Below are 21639 nucleotides of genomic sequence, written 5' to 3' on the forward strand. Positions count from 1 at the left end.
CACGACTTATACATTGATAGTCATGATGGTTAAAGCTCTAGAGAATGTTCCATTCAAGATTTGATATCAGATAACCATATGCTATTCCTTCATCACAATGAAAGCTCATTCAGCTTTCGTTGGACACTATCCTTATACTTTAAGACATATACAATAAAATCTTCAATTATTGAAAAGGATTTTATGAAAGCTCTCTTACAATTGTTCCAAATTAAAATTACATGGCATCAAAATGGAATCGATGTGACTGTGCCTGTCGTTCGTGTTTGTCAGCACGCCTTTCACGATAATGCAAAAATACAACCACCAATAACAGTATCATACAGACTGATACTAATACCATCAGTGACTGCTTTATCAACTGAAATTAATTAATTTTTACAACTTCTTTATATGCTTGTTGAAGTCGAGAAGTGAGAGAGAAGAATAAAAGAAATGAATATTAAAAAAAAAAAAAAAAGTCGACAAACTCATATTTTTGCTATTGAAATTCGTTATTACAAAGTTAGGTAGAGATGATACTGAAGTACCAAAAAGCAAGAACAAATTTTTTTTTCCAACTGTTATTAAAGAGAAAATTATCCTTGATAATGAAAATGGAATAAAGATAAATTTTATTGTTCCAGTAAATTTTACCCTCTAAGCGACACAATTATTTTTTTAAAAAAAAGAATAAAGTCACGTATAAAAAGTAAAAAAAAAAAAATTGACTTTAAATCATTTAAGAATAAAGCCTGCCTAGAAGACTTCAGAAAGTAATATCCGACTTTCTAGAATAAATTTCTACAGTTAAAATTGATTAATACTAAAACTTTTAGTATTAATCAATTTTAATTAACTAAATTTCTAAAATTACTAAATTATTACTAAATTTCTAAAATGTAGATTTTTCATCGGAAAAACGAACCTGACTAGGAGTAAGATAAAGCCTACTCTGCCAATGAACACCATCACCCTTAGGTGGAACAACAATTAGTCTTGAATTCGGTACAATTTGCTTTAAGTAATAATGCTGATTTCCGTAATGCAGACTACCTGCCAAAGGCACACGTGGAGAGCCAATGTGCACTGCAAAACTTTGCATTAACTTCATATCTTTCGCACAGTTGCAAAATGAAAGGACAAAATCTATAAGTTTGAAGTTAAAAATAAATTATCCAATAGTTCGAGACATAAAACTACTAGTTGTAATGCAAATCACTGTGGAATTCTGCAAAAAATTACTATCAAAAGTACAATTTCAAGTTTTTAAAATTTCCTACAATCGGCAAACCTAGCTTACAATTGTAAATATTATTTAATATCCACCCCCAGAACAAAGCATTTATAACCACCTTCTCATGAAACAAAAATCAAAAAGTAATTTCAATAAATAAATTTACCGTAATCAACAAAGTTTGGTGATCTTCCCAAACCGAATAAAGCAAATGGTGTATGAAGTGCTCGATGTGTTGTCTGCGGCATCTGACACTGTGAGCCGACTTGATCGTGACCCCATGAATCGGACATACTGAACATTACACAAGCACCATGCCAGGCAATTCCAGTTCCAGAAAGAAAGAAAGTTCAGGATAAGCATCATCTATCATTATTATTATCATCGTCATTACCATAATCCATGTTTATTTGGAATTCAGCAAGAATACAGTTTCATAAGTTGAAACAGAAAAACAAAGCTGGTTTATTATATTCTGATTAAGAAGTTCTTGATTTAAAGTTATGATTAAATACCTATTTTTGTTTTTGAAGAACCACAGAATTGATCACATGAGCTTGAAAATACTTGCACTTTCAGGAATGTCGTATCACCTTTATCTTCACATCTAATAAAATCAACAGCCATACTTTGATCAGCATCTTTATATTCAAGTAACACATCGAGAGTTCCATCCTCTTTCAAATCAAAAAAAGACGCTAGCTGAATCTGACCTAACGAAACATCAGCAGGCTGAATAAGCCTGGGACTTGTTCTCAATTCAAATCTTCTGAAAAAAATGAAATAAGTACCAAAACAAGAGATACCTGAATGTCTTAAAATACTTTCCCCATCATCCACGCATTTTCAATTCTTTTCCAGAAAATGCAGACAATGAATTTGAAAATATAATTAGCATGGAATTTCATGAAGCTGTGTTAGGTGATAAATTTTCATAAATATACCTGGAAGCATTGGAAATACAATCAGTACATGGCACATTTTCCAAAATCATTGGATTTGAAATACAGTAAACTAAATTATCTTTGCAACTTGTCACAAGTGCTATTAAATCAGGATATCCATCCAGTGAAAAATCTCCAACACGAAAAACAACATTTCCTTCATCTCTTTTGGATACCAAATCGGAACCCTAGAAACATAGGCCATAATAACTTCTGTTTCAGGTGTTCTCTTTGTATCCATATTTATAACTATGAAGGAAAATTCTCAATGCTTTGGAACAATACAGTAAACTCAAAAGTTTAAAAATTTAAGACACCAATATTGTTTCATCCTGCATATAACGACAGTTTAAAAAAAAAAAACAATTCAGTGAGGACAAGAAAGAGTGACATCTAGCAACAAAGTTATAAGCAAAAAATAAGAAACACTTCCTCTCAGAGTGCCAGTATTTTTATAGAAAAATGTATTGAACAAAGTAACAAAAAAATGTTACTTCACCTCAAGACCAGTAATGTGGAAATCTTGCCATGCACCGATATAGTGGTTCCACATATTGATTACTACTACTTTTCGACACGTTACATCAGCACAACATGGTAAACCAATATCTACGAGTCCATCGGCATCAAAATCCGCAAATAATACAGCACCAAAGTAATTTGTAGGACATGAACCGTTTGGTAAATCAGCAATAAGCGCGTGATCTAACTCCCACATTTCACTAAACCAAGTATGAGATTTAAAAAAAAATGATTCAAAAAGAGTTAAATACAACATTCATCACAAAACAATAAAATATTCACGATAAACAAGCTTCTAATTAAAAAGTTGGAAAAAACTCAGATTATAACAGTAACTTAAAAGTTTACCGAAACGCAATTTGTAAAAGATAGAGCAACAACTCTCAGAATACTGCATGCGAATACATGGTGTCAAACACATCTCATAGAATTAATTTTTGTTGTATAAGAATTATATAAAGATTACTTTTTTTATCATAAATAACAAGAACAAAAATAAATAAATAAAAAAGTAAAACATCTTCCTAGAATTGAAAAGACCTAACCTGTCAATTGTGCCAGTTAAAAACAAACCTAGATTTAGCAAAGGAGTAAAGCTGATTTTATTATTAACTACGTCAGTACTTTATTCTTTAAAATTCCAACAACAAATTAAATAAAATCAATATTTTGAGTTCGAAACCATACTTTGATATTCTTTTCCATGCTTGCATTTTTAAACGATTGTTAATTTCGGTACCAAATATTATTTCAGCACTTAAATCACCATTTATATCGACAAAGGAATGCAAAAAGTGTTCATATGGGACAATATTGGGCATTTTACCAGATGCACTGCAATAAATCTCGATTGAAAAGCAAAAAAATACCGTACAAAAGAACATGTAGACATAAGTCTTCACATATTACTAGTAAAGTAGATATCAAGTTTCATACTATAAGTGACAGAAAAAAGAAATACTCTAAACCAGACAAATAACTTACTTGAAAAAATGTTCACAGGATGAAAAATTCTCGCTTGCTGAACCCAGCTGACAAAATAAGGAACTGTTATTCAAAAATCCCACAACATCACTGATACCATCACCGTTAACATCCATCACCGATAGTTCATCCAGCAACGTTGCGTTTAAATGAACTGGTTTGTAAGTATTATATGAAAATATATACACAGTCGATTCATAACCTTTCTGGCCACTGGACTGAAAAAAGAATGATTTTCTAGTCGTTCAATATAACCAAACTTCAGAACTCATCAAAATATAACCAACGTGAGACTAGACAATGAAAATTAAATATCGTTTCTATCAATAAACATCAACTCTTTTTCCATTTTCACATTTCTCCAAATAAGACTTAAAGATCTACAAAATACTGCAAAATTTTCGATTTTTCAATAAGTAAAATCAGAATCATAAAAACTATGAACTGAGAAAATAAATGGAAAGAAACAAATGACTAAATTCATGCAAAATGGCATTTCATACACTTATTGCATCTATCTAAAATTTCATTCTCTAATTATAACGAACATTCTTCCTCGAAACCAGTATGTCAGGCACTGAATCACCATTGAAATCGCCAACTGCACATGAAACAGTGTGTGATGAACCAAGGTTAATATTTTGTCCTGCCTCGAAAAATTCGCCATTTTCATTCTAAAACAAGTGGAATTTCATAAGCATCATTGTATTATAAAGAGAGAAAAAAAAATTACCATAAAAAGTAGCCAAATGACCAAATGTGAAAAGTAAGCATTTACTAAAGCTAGTGAAGCGAGAAAGATTATACATATTTCACTTTTCTAGCGCTAGTACGATAGAGAAATTACTGTTGTGTTAAAAAAGAGTCCAGCATTTAAAAAATAATTTGTTATTAAAAGATAACTGATTTTCAATTCGAAACAGTGATGACTGATTAGACATTAATTAAATTAAAATGCTTGATAGTAATCACTGACAACCATAAGAAATAAGGCAAAGCAAAACAAAGTGTAGTAGGATTAGGGTGAGTTGAAAATATAATAAAATTGGAGTAAAATTAAAATGGAAGTATAGCAATGAAGTAGTAGAACAGTGTGAAGTAAAAATTAGATAAGCTGAAGTAGAAGCAAAATTAGATAACGTGAACTGAAGGTAAAATTAAAGGTGAACTGAGGTGAAATAATAAAATGAAGTAGTATGAAATAAAGGTAAAATACTAGTTGATTAACAATAAATTAAAAATTCAATGTTCAGACAGAGAAATGAAATCAAACCTGGAAATAAATCTTTAATCGATCATGATCCTGAACAATGATATCGGTATATAAGTCACGATCAATGTCACCATACGCACATATACGACCTTTTAATTTTCCATTAACATATATAGCATGCATAATCACATAAAATATAAGTAGTGTACTCCATGGATATTTCACCGAGAACCACCACATTACCTAAAATACTAATCATACAATCTTGATAACACGTAAATGTCACCAGATATTTCTATTTCTAGTTTACGTAGAAAATTACGCCAATGCTTTACGATGTCATACGTTAAGTAAGTGATATTTATTGCGTAAGGCCGAACCGTGGATCATTGACGTGCATTTCGAGAGGAGAGGACGTAGATTGATGGTCTGATGATCGGTTGATGAGCAGTGCATATGCGGGATCGGGAAGAGAAGTGGTACTTGGAGTGGTGACAATGTGACAGTGCAGTGAGTTAGAGTGAAGTGAAGTGAGATGGAAGGTTGTACTATATGCGAACAGCCATTCGTTGAATTCTTTTTGCAAATTAATTTCATAAATGTTAACCTTTACAAGGCATACTAATTAATAAAACTGATACTAATTAGTTTAGCACTTTAATTATTTTGCGGGAACTATTTGCAAATAATTCAGTAATAAAACAGAGTGATAGTCGTCAGGGCGATTTTTGGAATAATTTCTGAGATATAGTCAAACAGGGATACTGTCACCGACCAGAAATTATTTGACCAAACTCAGTGATTCAGAGGTTTAAGATGAATTCTCCTATGCTCCAGAATAATGTTTCACTAATGTAATAGAAAACAAATAAACACCAACCTTGACCATCCCATAACTTAAGAGTAATGGTTCCACTTGGATTTTTTTAATCTAATGCAGTAAATTATATTAAATTCACAGTTTTATACTGATTTGCTGTTTTTGCTTTTCCTTTCTAAAATCCACGTCCACATACTCGCATACATATATCATTCAAGTATGATTTAAATAATTGAAATGTCAGACCATTATTACAAATGTACGTTTCTTATTTTTCCTCATTAAATAATTATGATAACAAAAAAAAATGAAAAAAGAAAAACAGTGCCAATGTACAACAATTTCTCGAGTTTCTGTCTGAAGAATTTGGTATAATAGTTACCCGAACTTACAAGTATGAAAGTTTTCTTTTGTTTCATTTTACCTTTTTCAGAATCAAATGTAGTGTTTAAAATTCTGTTTCTTTTTAAATTTGTTTAGAAAACAATAAAATACACGCTCTGTGAAGCAAATCTTTAATTAAAGCAGCAAATTTCTTAGCACAATAAATTACAAATCTAGTTGGGTTTTAAGAACGGTAATTCGAGCCGGATGATAGTATTTGGATGTAACATTTCGGAACAGTACAACACCATGATAAAATCGTTTTAAAGCCGGCAAACAACAGTACCCAATAGCAAAGCCTCTTCCATGTACGAATGAATAATCACCGCGTACAATCCTGCCAATGATAGGCCTGTAAATTTAGAATTTATTTCCTGTCACATTTAGTTGTCGATTTCTTTTTACGTGCAGAAAAAAAAAAAAATGTTCATATCCCAATGTATTACAAACGGAAATACACTTTAGATAATACTACTTAGCTCCAATGCAAAATCAGATTAACAGATAACTTTGAAATTACAAGGAAGAAATTAACGATAACAGAATCTGAACTATAAGACAACTCGGCTTAAATAATAGTCCCAAAGTGGATTAACTAAATTTGGACTTGAATATCTTTCTAATATTGCAATTGCTTACCTAGAGCAGCTACTACTGTATTTTATGGGTTCTACTTTCTTTTCCAATTCTTTTGCATCATTTGCCAGCAGTTCAGAAGTAGAATTCAACGTATTACTCTCCAAATTTTTTTTCAATCGTTTAGCTTTTTTCGCTTTTTCTCTCTTCTCCTTCTTCTTTTGCTTCACTTTTCGTTTCCTGTAATATTTAGTTGCAAACAATTTATTTTTCATAGTTTTATTTCCAATGATAAAATGACGATTCAGGAAGAGTAAATATTAAATCTGAATACAAAGTTTCATCATCCGATCTATTTCGGGACAAATTTTAAAAGATGAGTTATAGTGAAACTTATGAAAAAAAAAGAGCCTGACGTTTTGTAATTACCGGATCACAAACAGGCCAATAAAAAGAGAAACAATAAAAATTTTTGTAAAAAAATTAAAAGTTTAATATATTGACATCGGATTGCTTTTTGCTCGCTTACCGTAACATCTCTTTATCAGGAAAAAGTGAATTCAACGATATGTGCTTTTCATTTGCTGTAATATCCAATGAAATAAAATCCTCTAGTCCATTCTAAAATAAACAAATGTAAAAATGCATTTGATTGTTTAAGCCATCAAATAACCTTATGCAGGTTTGAAACTTATATCACTTGCGCTTTTTTTCAATTTAATAATTAAACCATTAATTACCTTATCCTCTTGGTATTTTTTATCTTCCTCGTTATCAAATACTGATTTTAAAGTGTTTTTCTGTGGTTTTTCGATGATTTGCATAGTATTTTTGCCTTTTGACGCTAAAACCATAAAATCTTCATCAATTGGCGCACATATCAATGAAAATCGCTGTGGACGACCTAATGTTGTTGATATAAGACATACGGGTACTAATGCTGCAGAATTCATAACAGATTCTGAAATTGTAAAGTTTAAATGATATTTTATATTCGATAAGTCTAGACTTTCCTCGTAAATTAGTTTTAAAAATCAATTTCCAAAATACCACTTAAAGAATTAATTTCGATTGTAAATTTAAATAAAGAAATCATCAAAGAATAACCTTCTGGCATTGGTCCTCTCCCAGCCAACCATTTCTCAATAGTCAACAGCGTTCGACGATCACGTATAACATATGGACTACCTTGAAAGCCCGAATTCTCGAGCCAATCATGAGATAGTTCAGAGAACTGAAATGTAAAAGGATATTTGATTGATAAGCTGCTCCAATAGTTCACTCTGCGATTATGTGGCCGTCGTATGTACTTCTCCTGCAAATAAAACATTCTTATAATACAAAGAACTATTTTATGAATCAATACATTATTTTCCGCGATATCATGCAACTGTAATATTAGAAAGGACATCAGGATGTCCTTTTCATGAGATCAAAAACTGCTAAGGACTGACAATTTTTCTATTTAATTATTAAAAAAATTACAATTTAGTCTCTCTATGCGCTTGTTTTTTGGAAATAATTAACAACATAAATGAAATAATCATTTAGAAAACAATATAAATGCTTTTGCGATGTTTTTCCAACATCAGAATACCTGCAGATTAATGTACTCTTCCTTGAATTCATTAAGACCCGCATCACAATCAGGCACATCAGCAGGAAAATTAAAACGGCCCGATTCTAATTCCAGAAATTTTTGATCCTTCAGTCCAATACTTCTCGCAGTACCATACTGCATTGCAAGCCAAAATTCCAAGCCTTTCAAAAAATATAAGAAAGTGAAAGAGAAAAATGCAAAAAGTCACTTGAATACAATTCAAAATTTTCAATAAAGATAATGAAGCAAAGAAAATAATAAAAATAAGAAATTTACCAAATCCTGATGGTGTTATGAGATCTAAACCAGTGAATGGATTTGTTGTTCCTGTACCCGTATTCCGAACTATTAAGAGTATTGGTATCTAAAACAAAAATAATAATTAAGGCGAGGCAAAAAGCATATAGAAATTAGGAGGGGTAACGAAGGATTAAGAGTGGCTGCCTTTACTTTTTAAGTATTGTGATGTTTAGAACCTAACAATAGGAAAACTGGAGAGTAATAGCTCAAGTGTGGAATAATATGCCTCATTAATTATGTTTAACTTTTATATTTGTTAGTGCAAAATCTAAATTCAACCGAAAAATGCTAGTTATGCGACAAATATAACAAACAGAAAGAAATTAGCAAAAAAATCTCAACTAAAACATTATATATTTACAAAAACTGCAAACAAAACCTTGGCTTCAGATGTTTTTACTGGCTGCAGTTGCGTATTTCGCTTTTTTTGCAAATCCGTTTCCGTCAGTTTCTTTTCAAGGGCCTGGAATAAAATGCGGCAATCCGGACAATGTTATACGGTAATGCACCTGCAAACCGAACAATGCCTAAATATATACCATATGAAACGTCAGTGGTAGCTTCAAATCTTAACCCATAACTGCTTAGATTTTCTACTTATATTAGTAAAAATTAAACATTTTAATCCAACTATAATCCTTCGTTTCCATTTAGCAGCACAGTCTTAACAGAAAGCCAATATCAAATTCAAACCTTTCTTCGAATTTCATAATTCCAAAAGTTATTCAGTGGAATTGGTAAACTGCCAACATTTAATGATTTTGCTGAACAACCATTAGTTCCAGCTGGCTTTATCTTTCTCAACGGTCGACTTAATCTAGGATCTTCCACAAGCAAACTGAAAACGGTACCATCAGGAAATTCACCGGGACTATGCCTGCTGCATTCATTTCTCCAACACTGGTTATTTAACCTAAAACTAATAGAAGTTTGCGTTTCCCACTCTTTGTTATATATATATATATATATATTTTTTTTTTGAACATTAAATGGCTCATATATAAATAACCCTCTAATATCCTGATCATTTAGAATTTTTTCATCATTTTTCAAAGACTGCAACGGAAGTCTAAAGGCATTAGAATTGTCCGAAGAAAAATTATATTCAGCAGAATTTCATACACTCACATTAATTCCCACTTTCATTACCTACAAAGAATGCAAAGACTAACATGAATTCTTTCATCCATGAATCCTTAAGCTCATTTTCGTCGACAACAGCAAGAACTTCACGCAATATTTCAAATGATTTGGGACCATATAATCTGAACCGAACCATCTGATCGCTTAAATCCAATAGCTGAAAAATAATTCAGTATGTCTTCCTAGCATAATCAACAAAATTTAAATTACATAAGTGAATTTCATGATTACACAACCAAATTATATTAACAAATCTTAGGAAGCTAGAGGTTGATTGTGATTAAAAAAAAGTTTTAAAGAAAATGAAAATACGCCATAATCTCCATACCAGAAAAACTATACTATAATATTCAAAAGAAATATGCATTGAATCCACAAGATTCCAAACTGCCTTATTTGAATATTCCTTAGACAAATACAGAACTGTTCCAATTTATATCTTATGTAAGCAATCGTTTATGTTATATTCCAATTGTAGCTAAGCTTGTCTGCATTGTCTAGAATGTTATACTTTATTAACGAATATGTGGATCGCCTAATGTGTTAAAAATTGTTCCCAGTTTTACCTTTACTCTTAAGATCTTTCAATCTACAAGTTTATATTCGATTGTTAAAAGCTATCAGCTCTTTCTAAACCAAACCTACTTGCAATGTCGAAATACTGTATAAATCTTTCAGTCTAACAATCATTTTTATAAGTAACTGACATAATGTTAAAAAACCAACTATGCCCGATAGTAGCAGCTCCTTACAAGCTGTAATCATGACTTTGTTGCAAATTATTGCCCACTATATAAGGAGTTAAACCAACTGCCTGAGTCATTTTTCTAGTATTAGCAGTGTGCTTAGCACATTCATACATCTCCCTTCATTTGAATCCTTTAATAATATCTTGCATTCGCTTATTTCTTCTGCTTTATCCCATGCTCGTGGATGGCATCTCTATGAAATTATCAATATCTAGCTCAATATGTTGTTGTTAGCGATAAAATATTTTACAACAGGCTCCTTCACATAACACATTTGACCAAGAAAACTTCCCTAACAAATCTCTACAAATTTTCAATCCCTCACTTTTAAGTCTAACATTTGGCTACAATCAGTTTACTACTAATGAAAGAAGAAATTGTTATTAAGCGGCAATCCCAAAACACTGTACCTTTAAGCCCTTATCATTTACGTAGACATCTGTTTTCATTTGCAAATTACGTAATCTCCATTCATCGATGCTACGTGGTATTTTGTCTATTTCTGTAAGATCCATTACTTGATCATTCTTTTTCAATTTTAGCAGATTGGTGAATTTTGATAATACATTTTTACTGGTAGATGGATGTGTCCAGACAGCTAATGTGTATTTTTCATCAGTCCTGAAAAGATATGATTGTTGTCTTCCAAGGAACTTGAATTTCTTCCAAATTCAATATTGAGAAAATATCACTTTAAAATTTAATGGATGAAAAAAACAAATTTTAAGTTATACTAATACTAATTCAAACATTTAAAAAGAAAAAAAAATGATTTTTCCCAAATGAACCGCTTCTTTCTATCCTGTCACCTAAACCTTTTCAATTCTTATAGAAACCTTAACGAAGGATATAACAATTGACTTAATAACTGACTTTAGAAAACAATCGATGAGTTATTTTTTAGCAACAAATCAGTGAGAAATGAAAAGATCTGCGAGCTATGGAGTAGCCCAGCACTGGAGAATTCTAACAGATGAAGTAACTCTCAAAAGAAAAATTTGATTAAATATAATATGTAAAAAAAGAATAAAAACTTACTTGTTCTTACTCCATAAAAATCTAGCAGGTGCAATAAAACCACGCGGATAGTGTCCTGGTTCATATAACATAACTGGCATCTCAAAACGGCCATCTAAAGCAATTTTGGATGCAAATGTTGAGCCAACTTCAGGTGCACAAATGTTACACAACAGCTTAATTATTGATGCTTGGCTAGTTCCAATTATCTAAAAAATTGAAAAATATTGTAGAACAACTGTAAGCCAAATAAGGTTATAAATTTACTGCTTGCATTATTATAACTACTGAATTACCAAAGATTTTTACCAGAGATACCAGAGATATTTTAAATAACATATACTGCGTTAATTATCCGATCTAATGGTCTATTTAAATATTATTGAATTATTGATTCTTGATTATTATAACTACTGAATATTCTGAATACACTTCAAATTCGTTATATTCAATCATTTAGATAAAAACAAGCAGAAAAGACTTCTTCATTAATGAAACACAAAAATTGGGTACTGCTGTGAGTCAGCTTGGAGAGCTAGTAACAAAACTTATGGCTACACCATCAACAGACATGCGACATTGAATTTTGATTTGTTTTGGTCAGAATATTTATACCATCACAACCGATAGCAATTATCCACCTTCTTAAAGAAAAATGATAAAAATTTCGAATTTACCTGAAAACAACACAAGAAGCTAACGTCTCGAATAACACAATGACGCATTGCATCACGATGTGACGGTCGAAAAGATCGCAGATAGCTGCAGAAGGGCAAGTTGTATCCCCATTTTTGGATCATTCGGAAACGTTTTGCATGCCATATATGTGTTTCAAGCCATATATGCTTTCGTTGGCGTCTGATATAATTCTATAATTTGTAGCTATAGAAAAATTGTGAGTAAACCAGAAATTCACAAATTAAAGCGAGCTGCGATTATCGAATAGAAGACCACCAGTATTACCAATATATATAAATGTGCATTGATTCATGAAGATATGTTGGTCATTGAACATATGTAAGCTCATATCAGTGTTAAAGCAAAAATTGAAGTTAATACTCAACACTGCCCGAAAACAACAGCCAATAAACTTGTGCGCAGAATAAATCCACCTAGCAAGTTATATTCGGTATCCTTTTAATGGTCCCCACAATTTAAGTACTTATAGAAAAATCACCAGAAGTAGGTTTCTTGGCCGTCTTCTCCAAAAACGACTAGGTGGTTTTTGACGATGTTTCGAAGCTGCAACTGCTGAAATTGCAAAACGACGTTGCATACGTGGGAAGCGTTTGATATTATAGGACATTGCACGACGACGCATATGACGTGGCAGACGCTGTACTGCTGTACGAGGTCCCTTGGTAACCTCTCCCGATATTAATACGCGATTATCGATGGCCTTGGAAAGCACAAGTTCATTCTCCCATGTAAAAATTAATAATCACTATCAAGCAATTTATACAACCTAATATGAGTATTAATGCCTTACAATTTTTTTTTGTGAAAAATTTCCAAAAACCAACCTGGATTAACTCCGCAATTTGCCTTACCCGCTCTTTCACCAAATGTGTTACATTAACACCACGTGGTCGTGGACAGTGGTCATCTCCCTCACTTTCCTCCATTACTGAAATGATATTCAATCATTTATACCTAATTAAGTGCTTAACAGTGAATGCTAATACTTCTGCTCGCGTCACAACATTTTTTTGCTTTTTACTGGCAATTACCTCAGCAATTATGAAAGTCCTTGAATCGCAGAACGACCTGTTCTGGCAGTATGATTTAGTGAACAAATTCTCAAGTACTCGTAAGACTTTTACGAATGAATAACAAAATTCATAACGCAGTTATATCAAAATTTATTTTCCGAAAACTTAAAATTTAGTAAGTAATTGCTGACACATATGAAGGTTGGAATAAATTAGCGAAAAACCAACAAATATACAAACAACTGAAGAAAATGTAACAGATTACAACAAATTTTTACATTGGTGAACAAGAAAAAGATTTTGGTCAGATATGTTATGTCTTAGGAGAAATGTTATGCAACATACTGTCACTATATAGAAACAATTGCTTAAAAAAATATGAAAACGCCACAAAGCTCTAATGCTTCAATAACTGAGAGGGTTAATATGAAATTTAAATTCACTTAAAATCAACCTAAAAAGATTTAATTTACTTTGTCGTTAATTATTGATCGTTAATTATTCCGTTGACATCGTTAATTATCCTGTCCTTTATCCTCCTCCACTGTTTCTTCCTTTTCTTTATTAACATCTTTGACCGTTTGTCTTGCCAGTAAACGTCCCCGTTTCGAAAACTCACGTTGACTTATAGCCACTTTACGGGTGTTTAACCTCCGCCACTGTATGTCCCGTTTTTCTTCGAATAACAATACATCCTAAAGCAAAAAAATTCATTCTGTTCCTCGAATTGAAGAAAATAATTGAAGGTTTTACTTATAGCTAACTATAGCATTAAAATAAATTGATAAGTACATAAGAGAATATAAAACGCGCAAAAAAATGTTAGTTATGTTATCAACTAGACAGATTCAATATTTCAATGTTAACTATTCGTTCACTGTGCATCTTCTTTAGACTTGCGTTATTATTGACCCTCAAACAGATATTCAAAAATACTTTAGTTGGTTTGGTAATTCATTCTTGGAGTTTCAGGGTATTTGTTCTATTATCGCCCTTTAACAGACTATTGAAGTAAATTGTCAGTTTTTCTTGGATAAATTAAATGGTCCATTTTAAACACATTCTAATTCGAAGTTGCATAAAATAATCCAGGAAAGAATTCATACATATGAAGATGGCTCTTCGATAATTTCCTTCACTAGTTTTGTCTCTAAGTTGATGTCGTCCTCATATCTCTCCTTAATTATTCGTTTTTTAGTGATCGGATCGATAATATTACCATACTTAAACATAACTCGATCAACAATATGTGTCACTAATTTGGCTGGTCGTTTATCTACATCACATTTTGTGATTAAGATAGTATCGCCCAATCCTGAAAATCCATCAGTTACTTGTTCCATCCTAATCATAATTTTATCAAAATCCGATGCTAGCACTTTTAATGTTCACCGAATCAACGTGATCAATACTTCTCAAGATAAAAATCAGCGCAGTTTGATGCATGAAGTTTTAAAATTCTGAATAACAATCAGATCAAAATCCCTACCCTTTTTGCAAAACTCATATTCGATGAAGGGAGATGATTAAAAAAAGTAATCTCCATGCAAATGTAAATCTAAATTTCTAGCAAAACATTCAGAAAAAGTAACATAAATTTTCCCTGTTCAGTAAATCATAAAAATTTTTTGCTGTAATTCAAGTCACGAACAAATTACCTGTTGTATTTTTTGGATCTAATGCCCATAGATCAATAGGTCGTGAGAAATATTTCTTAATATATTCATCGAAGTCGTTCAATCGACATCGAACCTATAAAAGACATAACAACTACATTATTTTTCATAGTGGATATATCATTTCATGAATATAACAGTTTTCATTAAAAGATCATTAACTTATGATAGCTAATTCTGTGATGAGGATTAAGAATCACAATACATTTGTCAAACTAATTTCAAATGAAGGATCTCACTTTACCTGGACACATGGAATTTTATCATTACCAATATAGGTGTGTTTTAATACCTTTCCTAGCAACATATCTAGTGTGTTTTTGGATAGTTCGGTCTTATGCTGAAAATAAACTGATGTATCATAATATAGCATTAGTAGTAGATGATTAAGAGAAATTATCTCACTAATTATTCTTAGATTCTCATTTTGATTTAAGACTGCATACTAATAATAAAAACAGATAGTTCGTAATGAAAGGATTAAAAACAGTAATACTTATTGCAAGCTAAAATTTTCGGTTTGAAACATCAGATGGATATTTTATATCTCTGGTTATGTAATAAAACCTAGGGCTACTTGTTAATGATATGACATAGAACTGCTATACAGCGATAAATCTTAAAAAAAAAAAAAAAAAAAAAACCTGGGTACTTAAAAAAAAGTACAACACTAGTTTAGTACTTTCATAGTTCCTTCTTTATGCTTTACTTAATACACTTAAATAATTTACCATTTCTATAATTCTAATGCATCCATCGGATTTAGAAGAAAATCGACCTAGCTCTGCAAATTCTATAATCATCCATCGTATTTTAGGAGGAACTTACGCGAGTGACTATGCAAAGCACAGAATCCATCTTTAACAATTGCGCTGCAAAATTCATAGCTCATAACTTTACCACTGTCTTACCTTCCTTAAATCTGAAACATTTGTAACTTTTGAAATGTTCTGTGTTGATATCATGAAATTAGAAAACCAGATCTTACTACCTAATATTGATCCTCTCAAGTGGGATTCCTGACTATTAGAGAATAGTGATACCTAACCTAACATACATAACAAAAGAAGCATTAATCATCCATCCCCAAAACAATTCTCACTCAATCATGTTAACACATTTTGTCAATTCAATCTATTCAATCCCTTCAAAAATACTATCACATAATCACTTGAACTTTCTTCAGCAGTAAAATCCCTGGAAACTTGTTCCGTATCAATATATTGCAAAGAAACAGCTGCTAAGATTAAAAACATTCGCTTTTACACTTTATCTGGTAAGTTTTCAAGTTTTTTAATACATGAAACAACCGTAGGAGACAAAAAAAATCCAGTCTTCACAAAAAATCTGAATTATCATTTCGACCACAAAAGATTATTGACAGGACTGACTCTAACACATTGTTTCAAAAAAGAAGTGGATTCAATGAGATATCGTCCATCCCAATTTTCGCAGAATTTTTTTCCGGATCCAGAATATTTCCACATAAACTAATAGATCTTCAATAGTTATCCTAGAAACAATATCAATGTGTCAATCCCATAAACCATACAATTACAATATTCCTTAATTTTTAAACACATAGAAAGCAACGCAAGCAAACGAATATATGTATTTAAGCGCTTTACACAGATATTTTCTAGGTTAAGTTCCCTTACTCACCTTTCCTTTACTCACCTTTCATGCATCTTCTCCTTTTGCAGGTTTTAGGAAACTCATCAATCGAAAATTTCTCGTCATTTATTTAAATATGTATGAACACTTGCATTCTCTTCTGTCAATTTCATTACTCTTTACCAGAATTCTTCATGAAATTCTGAATACGATCCTTTAAAAATATGTATATACCCGAATCACGCTTATTAAAATGTAAATTAATGATAATTTAAGATTATATCAAAGGTTCGTGTAGTGATAGTAGTAGTACCGAAGAACAAATATACAGGAATCAAATTATCAGATTTAAAAAATTAAATATAGTTTTCGATTACACAAAAACGTGCAAGCATGTGAAAAATCAACCAAAAAGAAGCACACCAACTGTAATGAGATTCTTGAAAAACCTAATTAGAAAGGAGAAAAATAGTGAAATAAAAGAGAAGAGACACATAATGGAGTATCATATACAAAGGAAGGTAATATTTATGGGTAAATGAAAAAAATAGCGGAATTTCTGCCCATGCAGGATAAAAATGTTTCCAGGCCAATCAAATTAAAATCCTGAATATGCCAAAAAATTGTAGTCTGATTGCTGATTCTTGTTCTTTATAAGGAATATGAATGCTTTTCAGGAGTTGTCATTTACAAATAATTTAAGTGATTTTAGAGCATCTAGGAGTTCTGAACATTTTGCTACGAACGGAGAAAACAATGACCGCGAAACAGGAAAATGCAAAATATTCTGGCGAAGGACTTAAATATAAATGAAGGAAATGTAACACAGCTTTCCAAACCAACCAAAATTTAAACTGATTCTTTAATAGCTTTTTATACATTCCTGAACTTCATAAGAAACAACCCAACAATTCAATTGATTGGTATAAGACTCAGAGTAGCTAAATCCTCTAATAAATTATATTATAAATAATCATCCAAATAGAGAAGGAATAATGCAATAGAAAGCAAAGCGCTGCGCATGATGCCACAAGGAATGGAAAAGTTGCTATCCGTAAATCCCTTTACATCAACGACACTCCCATACTTTAATTGTCATGTCCACGCTAGATGTCACAACATAAGGTAAAGATGGATGGAAATCTGAAACAAGAATTTGTATAACCGACACAATCTGGGTATTCTTTACTCAGTACTGATCTATAATCTTTGAAAAACCTTTGTAAAACCTGACGAAAATAACACGGCCGAACAGAATAACATGAAATAAAAGATAACGCAGATAAAGGAAGCATAAGCTAAACAAAACTAATTTAATTTAGTGCCTGGGAAAACTACACTTCCACCGCTGAAGCGGAAAGTACAAACCAAAAGTTAGCGAAATGATCCATTTTCTGGATTCGTCAAAATCTCAGAAAACTATAACATAAAATGTAAATGATACAAACCAAGTGAGCTGACGAAATGTTTATGAGCATCTAATGTTTTGGCACAACGTTTCTGCGCAATTGCCCATACGCGTAGTGTTTTATCATCAGCAACTGAGAGCAGATATTTACCAGCAGGGTGAAATCGCAATCCACGGACCCAATTATCATGACCAATCTGAAAACGACACAATTCTATAAATTTAATACTTATAAGCACCATAATAAGAAAGCTGCTTAATTCGAAATAAAATCACGACAGCTTTTGATTTCATTAAACAAAAAACCAAGCTTCATCGGTTCACAACTTATTTTGTAGTTTTGATTATTTTGGACTTCTGTCAAAATGGTAAGATAATGAAGACAATATAATCTTTCCTTGAAACAAAATTTAGATGCTACTTAATTCTCCACTAGTTAAACTGATTATTTTAATGATTAAATAGCGTGCCGACATGCAATAATAAATCTAGGCCTTTTCAAATTTCCAGAAAGATGTGTTGTTATGGTATAGAATAAAAGTTTACCAGAGTAAACAAACAACATCCCGCATTAATATCAAAAAACTTGATCGTTTTATCACGAGAACCAGAAACAAGAATCGGCCCTATTTTCGGTGCAATTATACTGTCACTTTTCTTTGCATCACCATTCATTTGCGCTTAAATAGTTTTATTTTCGGAAAACATAAGTTTCATTTACAGTCATATATCACTGACTCGTTGTGCTATAGAAATTGTGAAAAAAAAAGTGGTCGGAAAGATGAATGAATTAACAAATAGAGCTGAGTTGGAAGAGATTGTAGGATTTCCGCAATATTGTCAATAAAATGGTGACAGTTTGAACTAAGACTTCAAGTTCAGCTACTCGGAATTAAAAAAAAACACATACAAATTAAGATAAGGAAAGATGCATGCAAAGTATATAAACTCACAAGCATTTTCATGTTCAGCTTCAACAACATAACGGAGAGCCTTGTCAGGTGCCCACTGAATACATTCAACAACGTGTTCGTGATCGCAAAATTGAATTTTGCATTCTTTTGATAATGTATTCCATACGCAAATTGTCTAGAAAAAAAAAATTGCTTAAAAAAGAGAGAGTAGAGCTAGTTACCTTTTTTTTTTCCAAGTTTTTCTTAATGAACGCAAGAGCACTAATTCTGACTCTGTAAAAAAACCCTATTTTACGAATGAACGAATTACCTGGTCATTACTACAGGATGCAAATATATTTCCGTCGTGATGTACACGTACCATTCGTACCCACTCATTATGGCCAGCAAATGTTCGAACGCAATAACCCGTTGTTACTTCCCACATTTTTATCAAATGATCCCGTGAAGCAGATAGTAAGTGATCACCTAGAGAAAAAAGCAATTAAATGAATGTTGTTCTATCAAGAGAATTCATTTTTACTCTCATTTACATCTTACATCTTTCTAAATCCAATCCACTAGGGATAAGCAATAACAACAAATTAAATGATTTAATGAACAAACAATAGCTTTGTGATTTAATTGAAACTTGATTAACAACAATAACTATGGCTTTTTTCTCTTTGTTTATTCCATTACAGAAGAAAGGAAAAGATATCCATATACCAAGAACAGTAGTTATATGTAAGTGGAGAAAAATGAGCATCTCTCTTCCAGTCTTGCAAATAAGCAACAGTTCAAAGATGAAGCTTAAAACCAACAATTGTATCATATTTAAATTGAAAAGTTTAATTCAGGTTAATTACAAGCAAATAAAAATACCAGAAGGCAGGAATGCGATTGATGAAATATTGTGATCATGCCCTTTAAGTGTTTTCATACAATCAAATGTTTGTACAAATTCCCATATTTTGATTGTCATGTCAGCAGAACATGATGCTAAAACAAAAATATGATAATTCGGTTCTTAATTACCACAATACATAAACAACTGTTTTAAAAATTAAGATAAATTTTTATATCAACATGATACATCTCTATATTAATGGATGATTTTGCCAGAACCAGAGTTAAGCAATCCAAAACAAAAAACTAGCATATATTCCTGTTGTCAGAGGTATCAGTCTTTTCAAGAATTATCAAATTTGTTTGAAAATAAGAAACTTTCGAGAACATCAATGAGCTTTATCAGTTCCCATTATTTGTGTAGAGGAACAATAATATTAAGTGCAAATAACCGTCTAATAAAAGCTTACCTAATAACTTTCCACTAATATCAAATGCAAGGTCCTGTACGGCATCAGTATGCCCTTTTAATGACCGCTCGAAGTCACCCGTTTCGAAATCCCAAACCTGTAAAAAGTTGGTAGAATTCCAGTAATTCCAACAAGGCCAACATCAAAACTTCAGTTCATTACAAACATTATCTGTTTATAAACAGCTTATAAACGAGAGAAACTCTTGCAAGCCGCATACAGTGCAAAAACTTTAAACTAAACAGCAGTAAATTACAAAAACAAAATTAATAAAGAGCTACATGCACACACACACACACAAAAAAAAAAAAAAAAAAACCAACTTACCTTAATTGTTGAATCCTCACTAGAGGATGCAATTATGCTATACACGGGATGAAATATAACTCGGGTGATAGGCGAACGATGACCACTTAAGCAAAATTTCTCAGGCGGTCGTGGGATCCACTCACCTGGTTGTCGTTTTTCCCTATACTTGATAAGCTTTTTTTAGGAAGTAAAAATACCAGATAGCAAAATCTTGGTAAATAGTTGTCAAATAAAAATAAGCCTTTCATTTCAGAACAGCTATAGTTAGAAATCATTTCGGAATTAATCCTAAAAATGAAATAGGTGCTAACTTTTGCCCTCTCAATTCCTTTCAATATCAGAAATGAAAATATTGTAACCTCGTAGGTGCCCCATGTATGTATTCGCGTTCAGCTTCTTGTAACTTTGTTTCCAAATCCATAACTTTTTTCTGCAAACGGATTACTGATGTCCATTTCTTTTCCAGTAAACCCATTACTTTCTTATCATCGTTTTCCATCTGAAGACCTTTCAAAACTTGAGAGGCAACAATTTGTAAATGAACGATTTATTCAGAAAGTGTCCATAAATTCATTGCATTTTAGTTAACTTAAAAAAAAGACTAGCCAAGCCTGTTTCTCGTCTGAAAGCATCGAATGATTCACTATAACCATATGACTGGAGATAATCAGCAATCGCACGGTTTCTGAAACGCATAAACTTAACGTGAAAATTATAGATCTAAATTTTCTATTATAAATTACCTAACTCGTTTGAATTAATCACATCTAGCAAATACTATTTAAAAAATGTTTTGAATTTATTCACTGTATGCAGACAACTTTATGTAATAAAACATCGCAGACATTAACGCAGCGTACAAAGAACTTTTATGAAATTATTTAGGAAGGAGTAAAAAAAAAGAATTAAAAAATATTATACAATTCATCGCGCTGTTTTTCTGACAAATTCATTTTCATTGTTGCAAATTGATCGATTCCTTGAATAAAACCAATGATTGTAGCTTGGTAAAAATTTAAATCGAAAAAAAAAAAAAATAACAGAATTTAGTAAGGCGCTAGAATGATAATCAGAAAGCGCGCACAACGCAGCTGCTGCTATTGATGTTACCAGAAGAAAAGAATCAATATTCGCTCGTTAACCTGGAAAAACTAAAAGCTTCATAAAAACAAAATTTCTTTAAAATTTCAACGAACAACGAACATTTTGGAAAATAGTGAAAAATGTTTAGAATGAACGA

At 31.7% G+C, this 21639-nt stretch overlaps 4 protein-coding genes across 4 annotated transcripts; all 4 read right to left on the bottom strand.

Annotated features, from left to right (window-relative positions):
• Positions 1–217: 217 nt before the first annotated feature.
• Positions 218–5119, bottom strand: Bma-lnkn-1 (FG-GAP repeat family protein; the record flags this gene model as incomplete). The annotated part of the gene is made up of 10 exons (XM_043077471.1): positions 218–361; positions 908–1068; positions 1383–1481; positions 1732–1985; positions 2161–2348; positions 2660–2882; positions 3370–3516; positions 3667–3884; positions 4215–4340; positions 4940–5119. 10 exons carry the CDS (start codon positions 5117–5119, stop codon positions 218–220), a joined length of 1740 nt encoding a protein of 579 aa, XP_042933405.1.
• Positions 5120–6248: 1129 nt separating this feature from the next.
• On the bottom strand, positions 6249–13093 carry Bm1985 (Ribonucleases P/MRP protein subunit POP1 containing protein; the record flags this gene model as incomplete). The annotated part of the gene is made up of 15 exons (XM_043077472.1): positions 6249–6435; positions 6723–6899; positions 7189–7280; positions 7400–7620; positions 7767–7974; positions 8257–8420; positions 8536–8623; positions 8939–9022; positions 9253–9472; positions 9732–9859; positions 10862–11072; positions 11490–11677; positions 12146–12337; positions 12646–12867; positions 12992–13093. The coding sequence occupies 15 exons, from the start codon at positions 13091–13093 to the stop codon at positions 6249–6251; spliced, it is 2484 nt and encodes an 827-aa protein (XP_042933406.1).
• Positions 13094–13695: 602 nt separating this feature from the next.
• Bma-mrps-17 (conserved hypothetical protein,hypothetical protein) lies at positions 13696–15163 on the bottom strand (the record flags this gene model as incomplete). The annotated part of the gene is made up of 4 exons (XM_001894134.2): positions 13696–13875; positions 14287–14495; positions 14839–14932; positions 15101–15163. The coding sequence occupies 4 exons, from the start codon at positions 15161–15163 to the stop codon at positions 13696–13698; spliced, it is 546 nt and encodes a 181-aa protein (XP_001894169.2).
• Positions 15164–17539: 2376 nt separating this feature from the next.
• Bma-lis-1 (platelet-activating factor acetylhydrolase IB alpha subunit, putative) lies at positions 17540–21358 on the bottom strand (the record flags this gene model as incomplete). The annotated part of the gene is made up of 11 exons (XM_001894133.2): positions 17540–17613; positions 17919–18075; positions 18425–18558; positions 18832–18967; positions 19103–19260; positions 19657–19773; positions 20091–20187; positions 20418–20559; positions 20759–20898; positions 21006–21084; positions 21321–21358. 11 exons carry the CDS (start codon positions 21356–21358, stop codon positions 17540–17542), a joined length of 1272 nt encoding a protein of 423 aa, XP_001894168.2.
• Positions 21359–21639: the final 281 nt, after the last annotated feature.

Source organism: Brugia malayi (assembly GCF_000002995.4).
Source record: "Brugia malayi strain FR3 genome assembly, contig: Bm_v4_Chr1_scaffold_001, whole genome shotgun sequence".
NCBI lineage: Eukaryota > Metazoa > Nematoda > Chromadorea > Rhabditida > Onchocercidae > Brugia > Brugia malayi.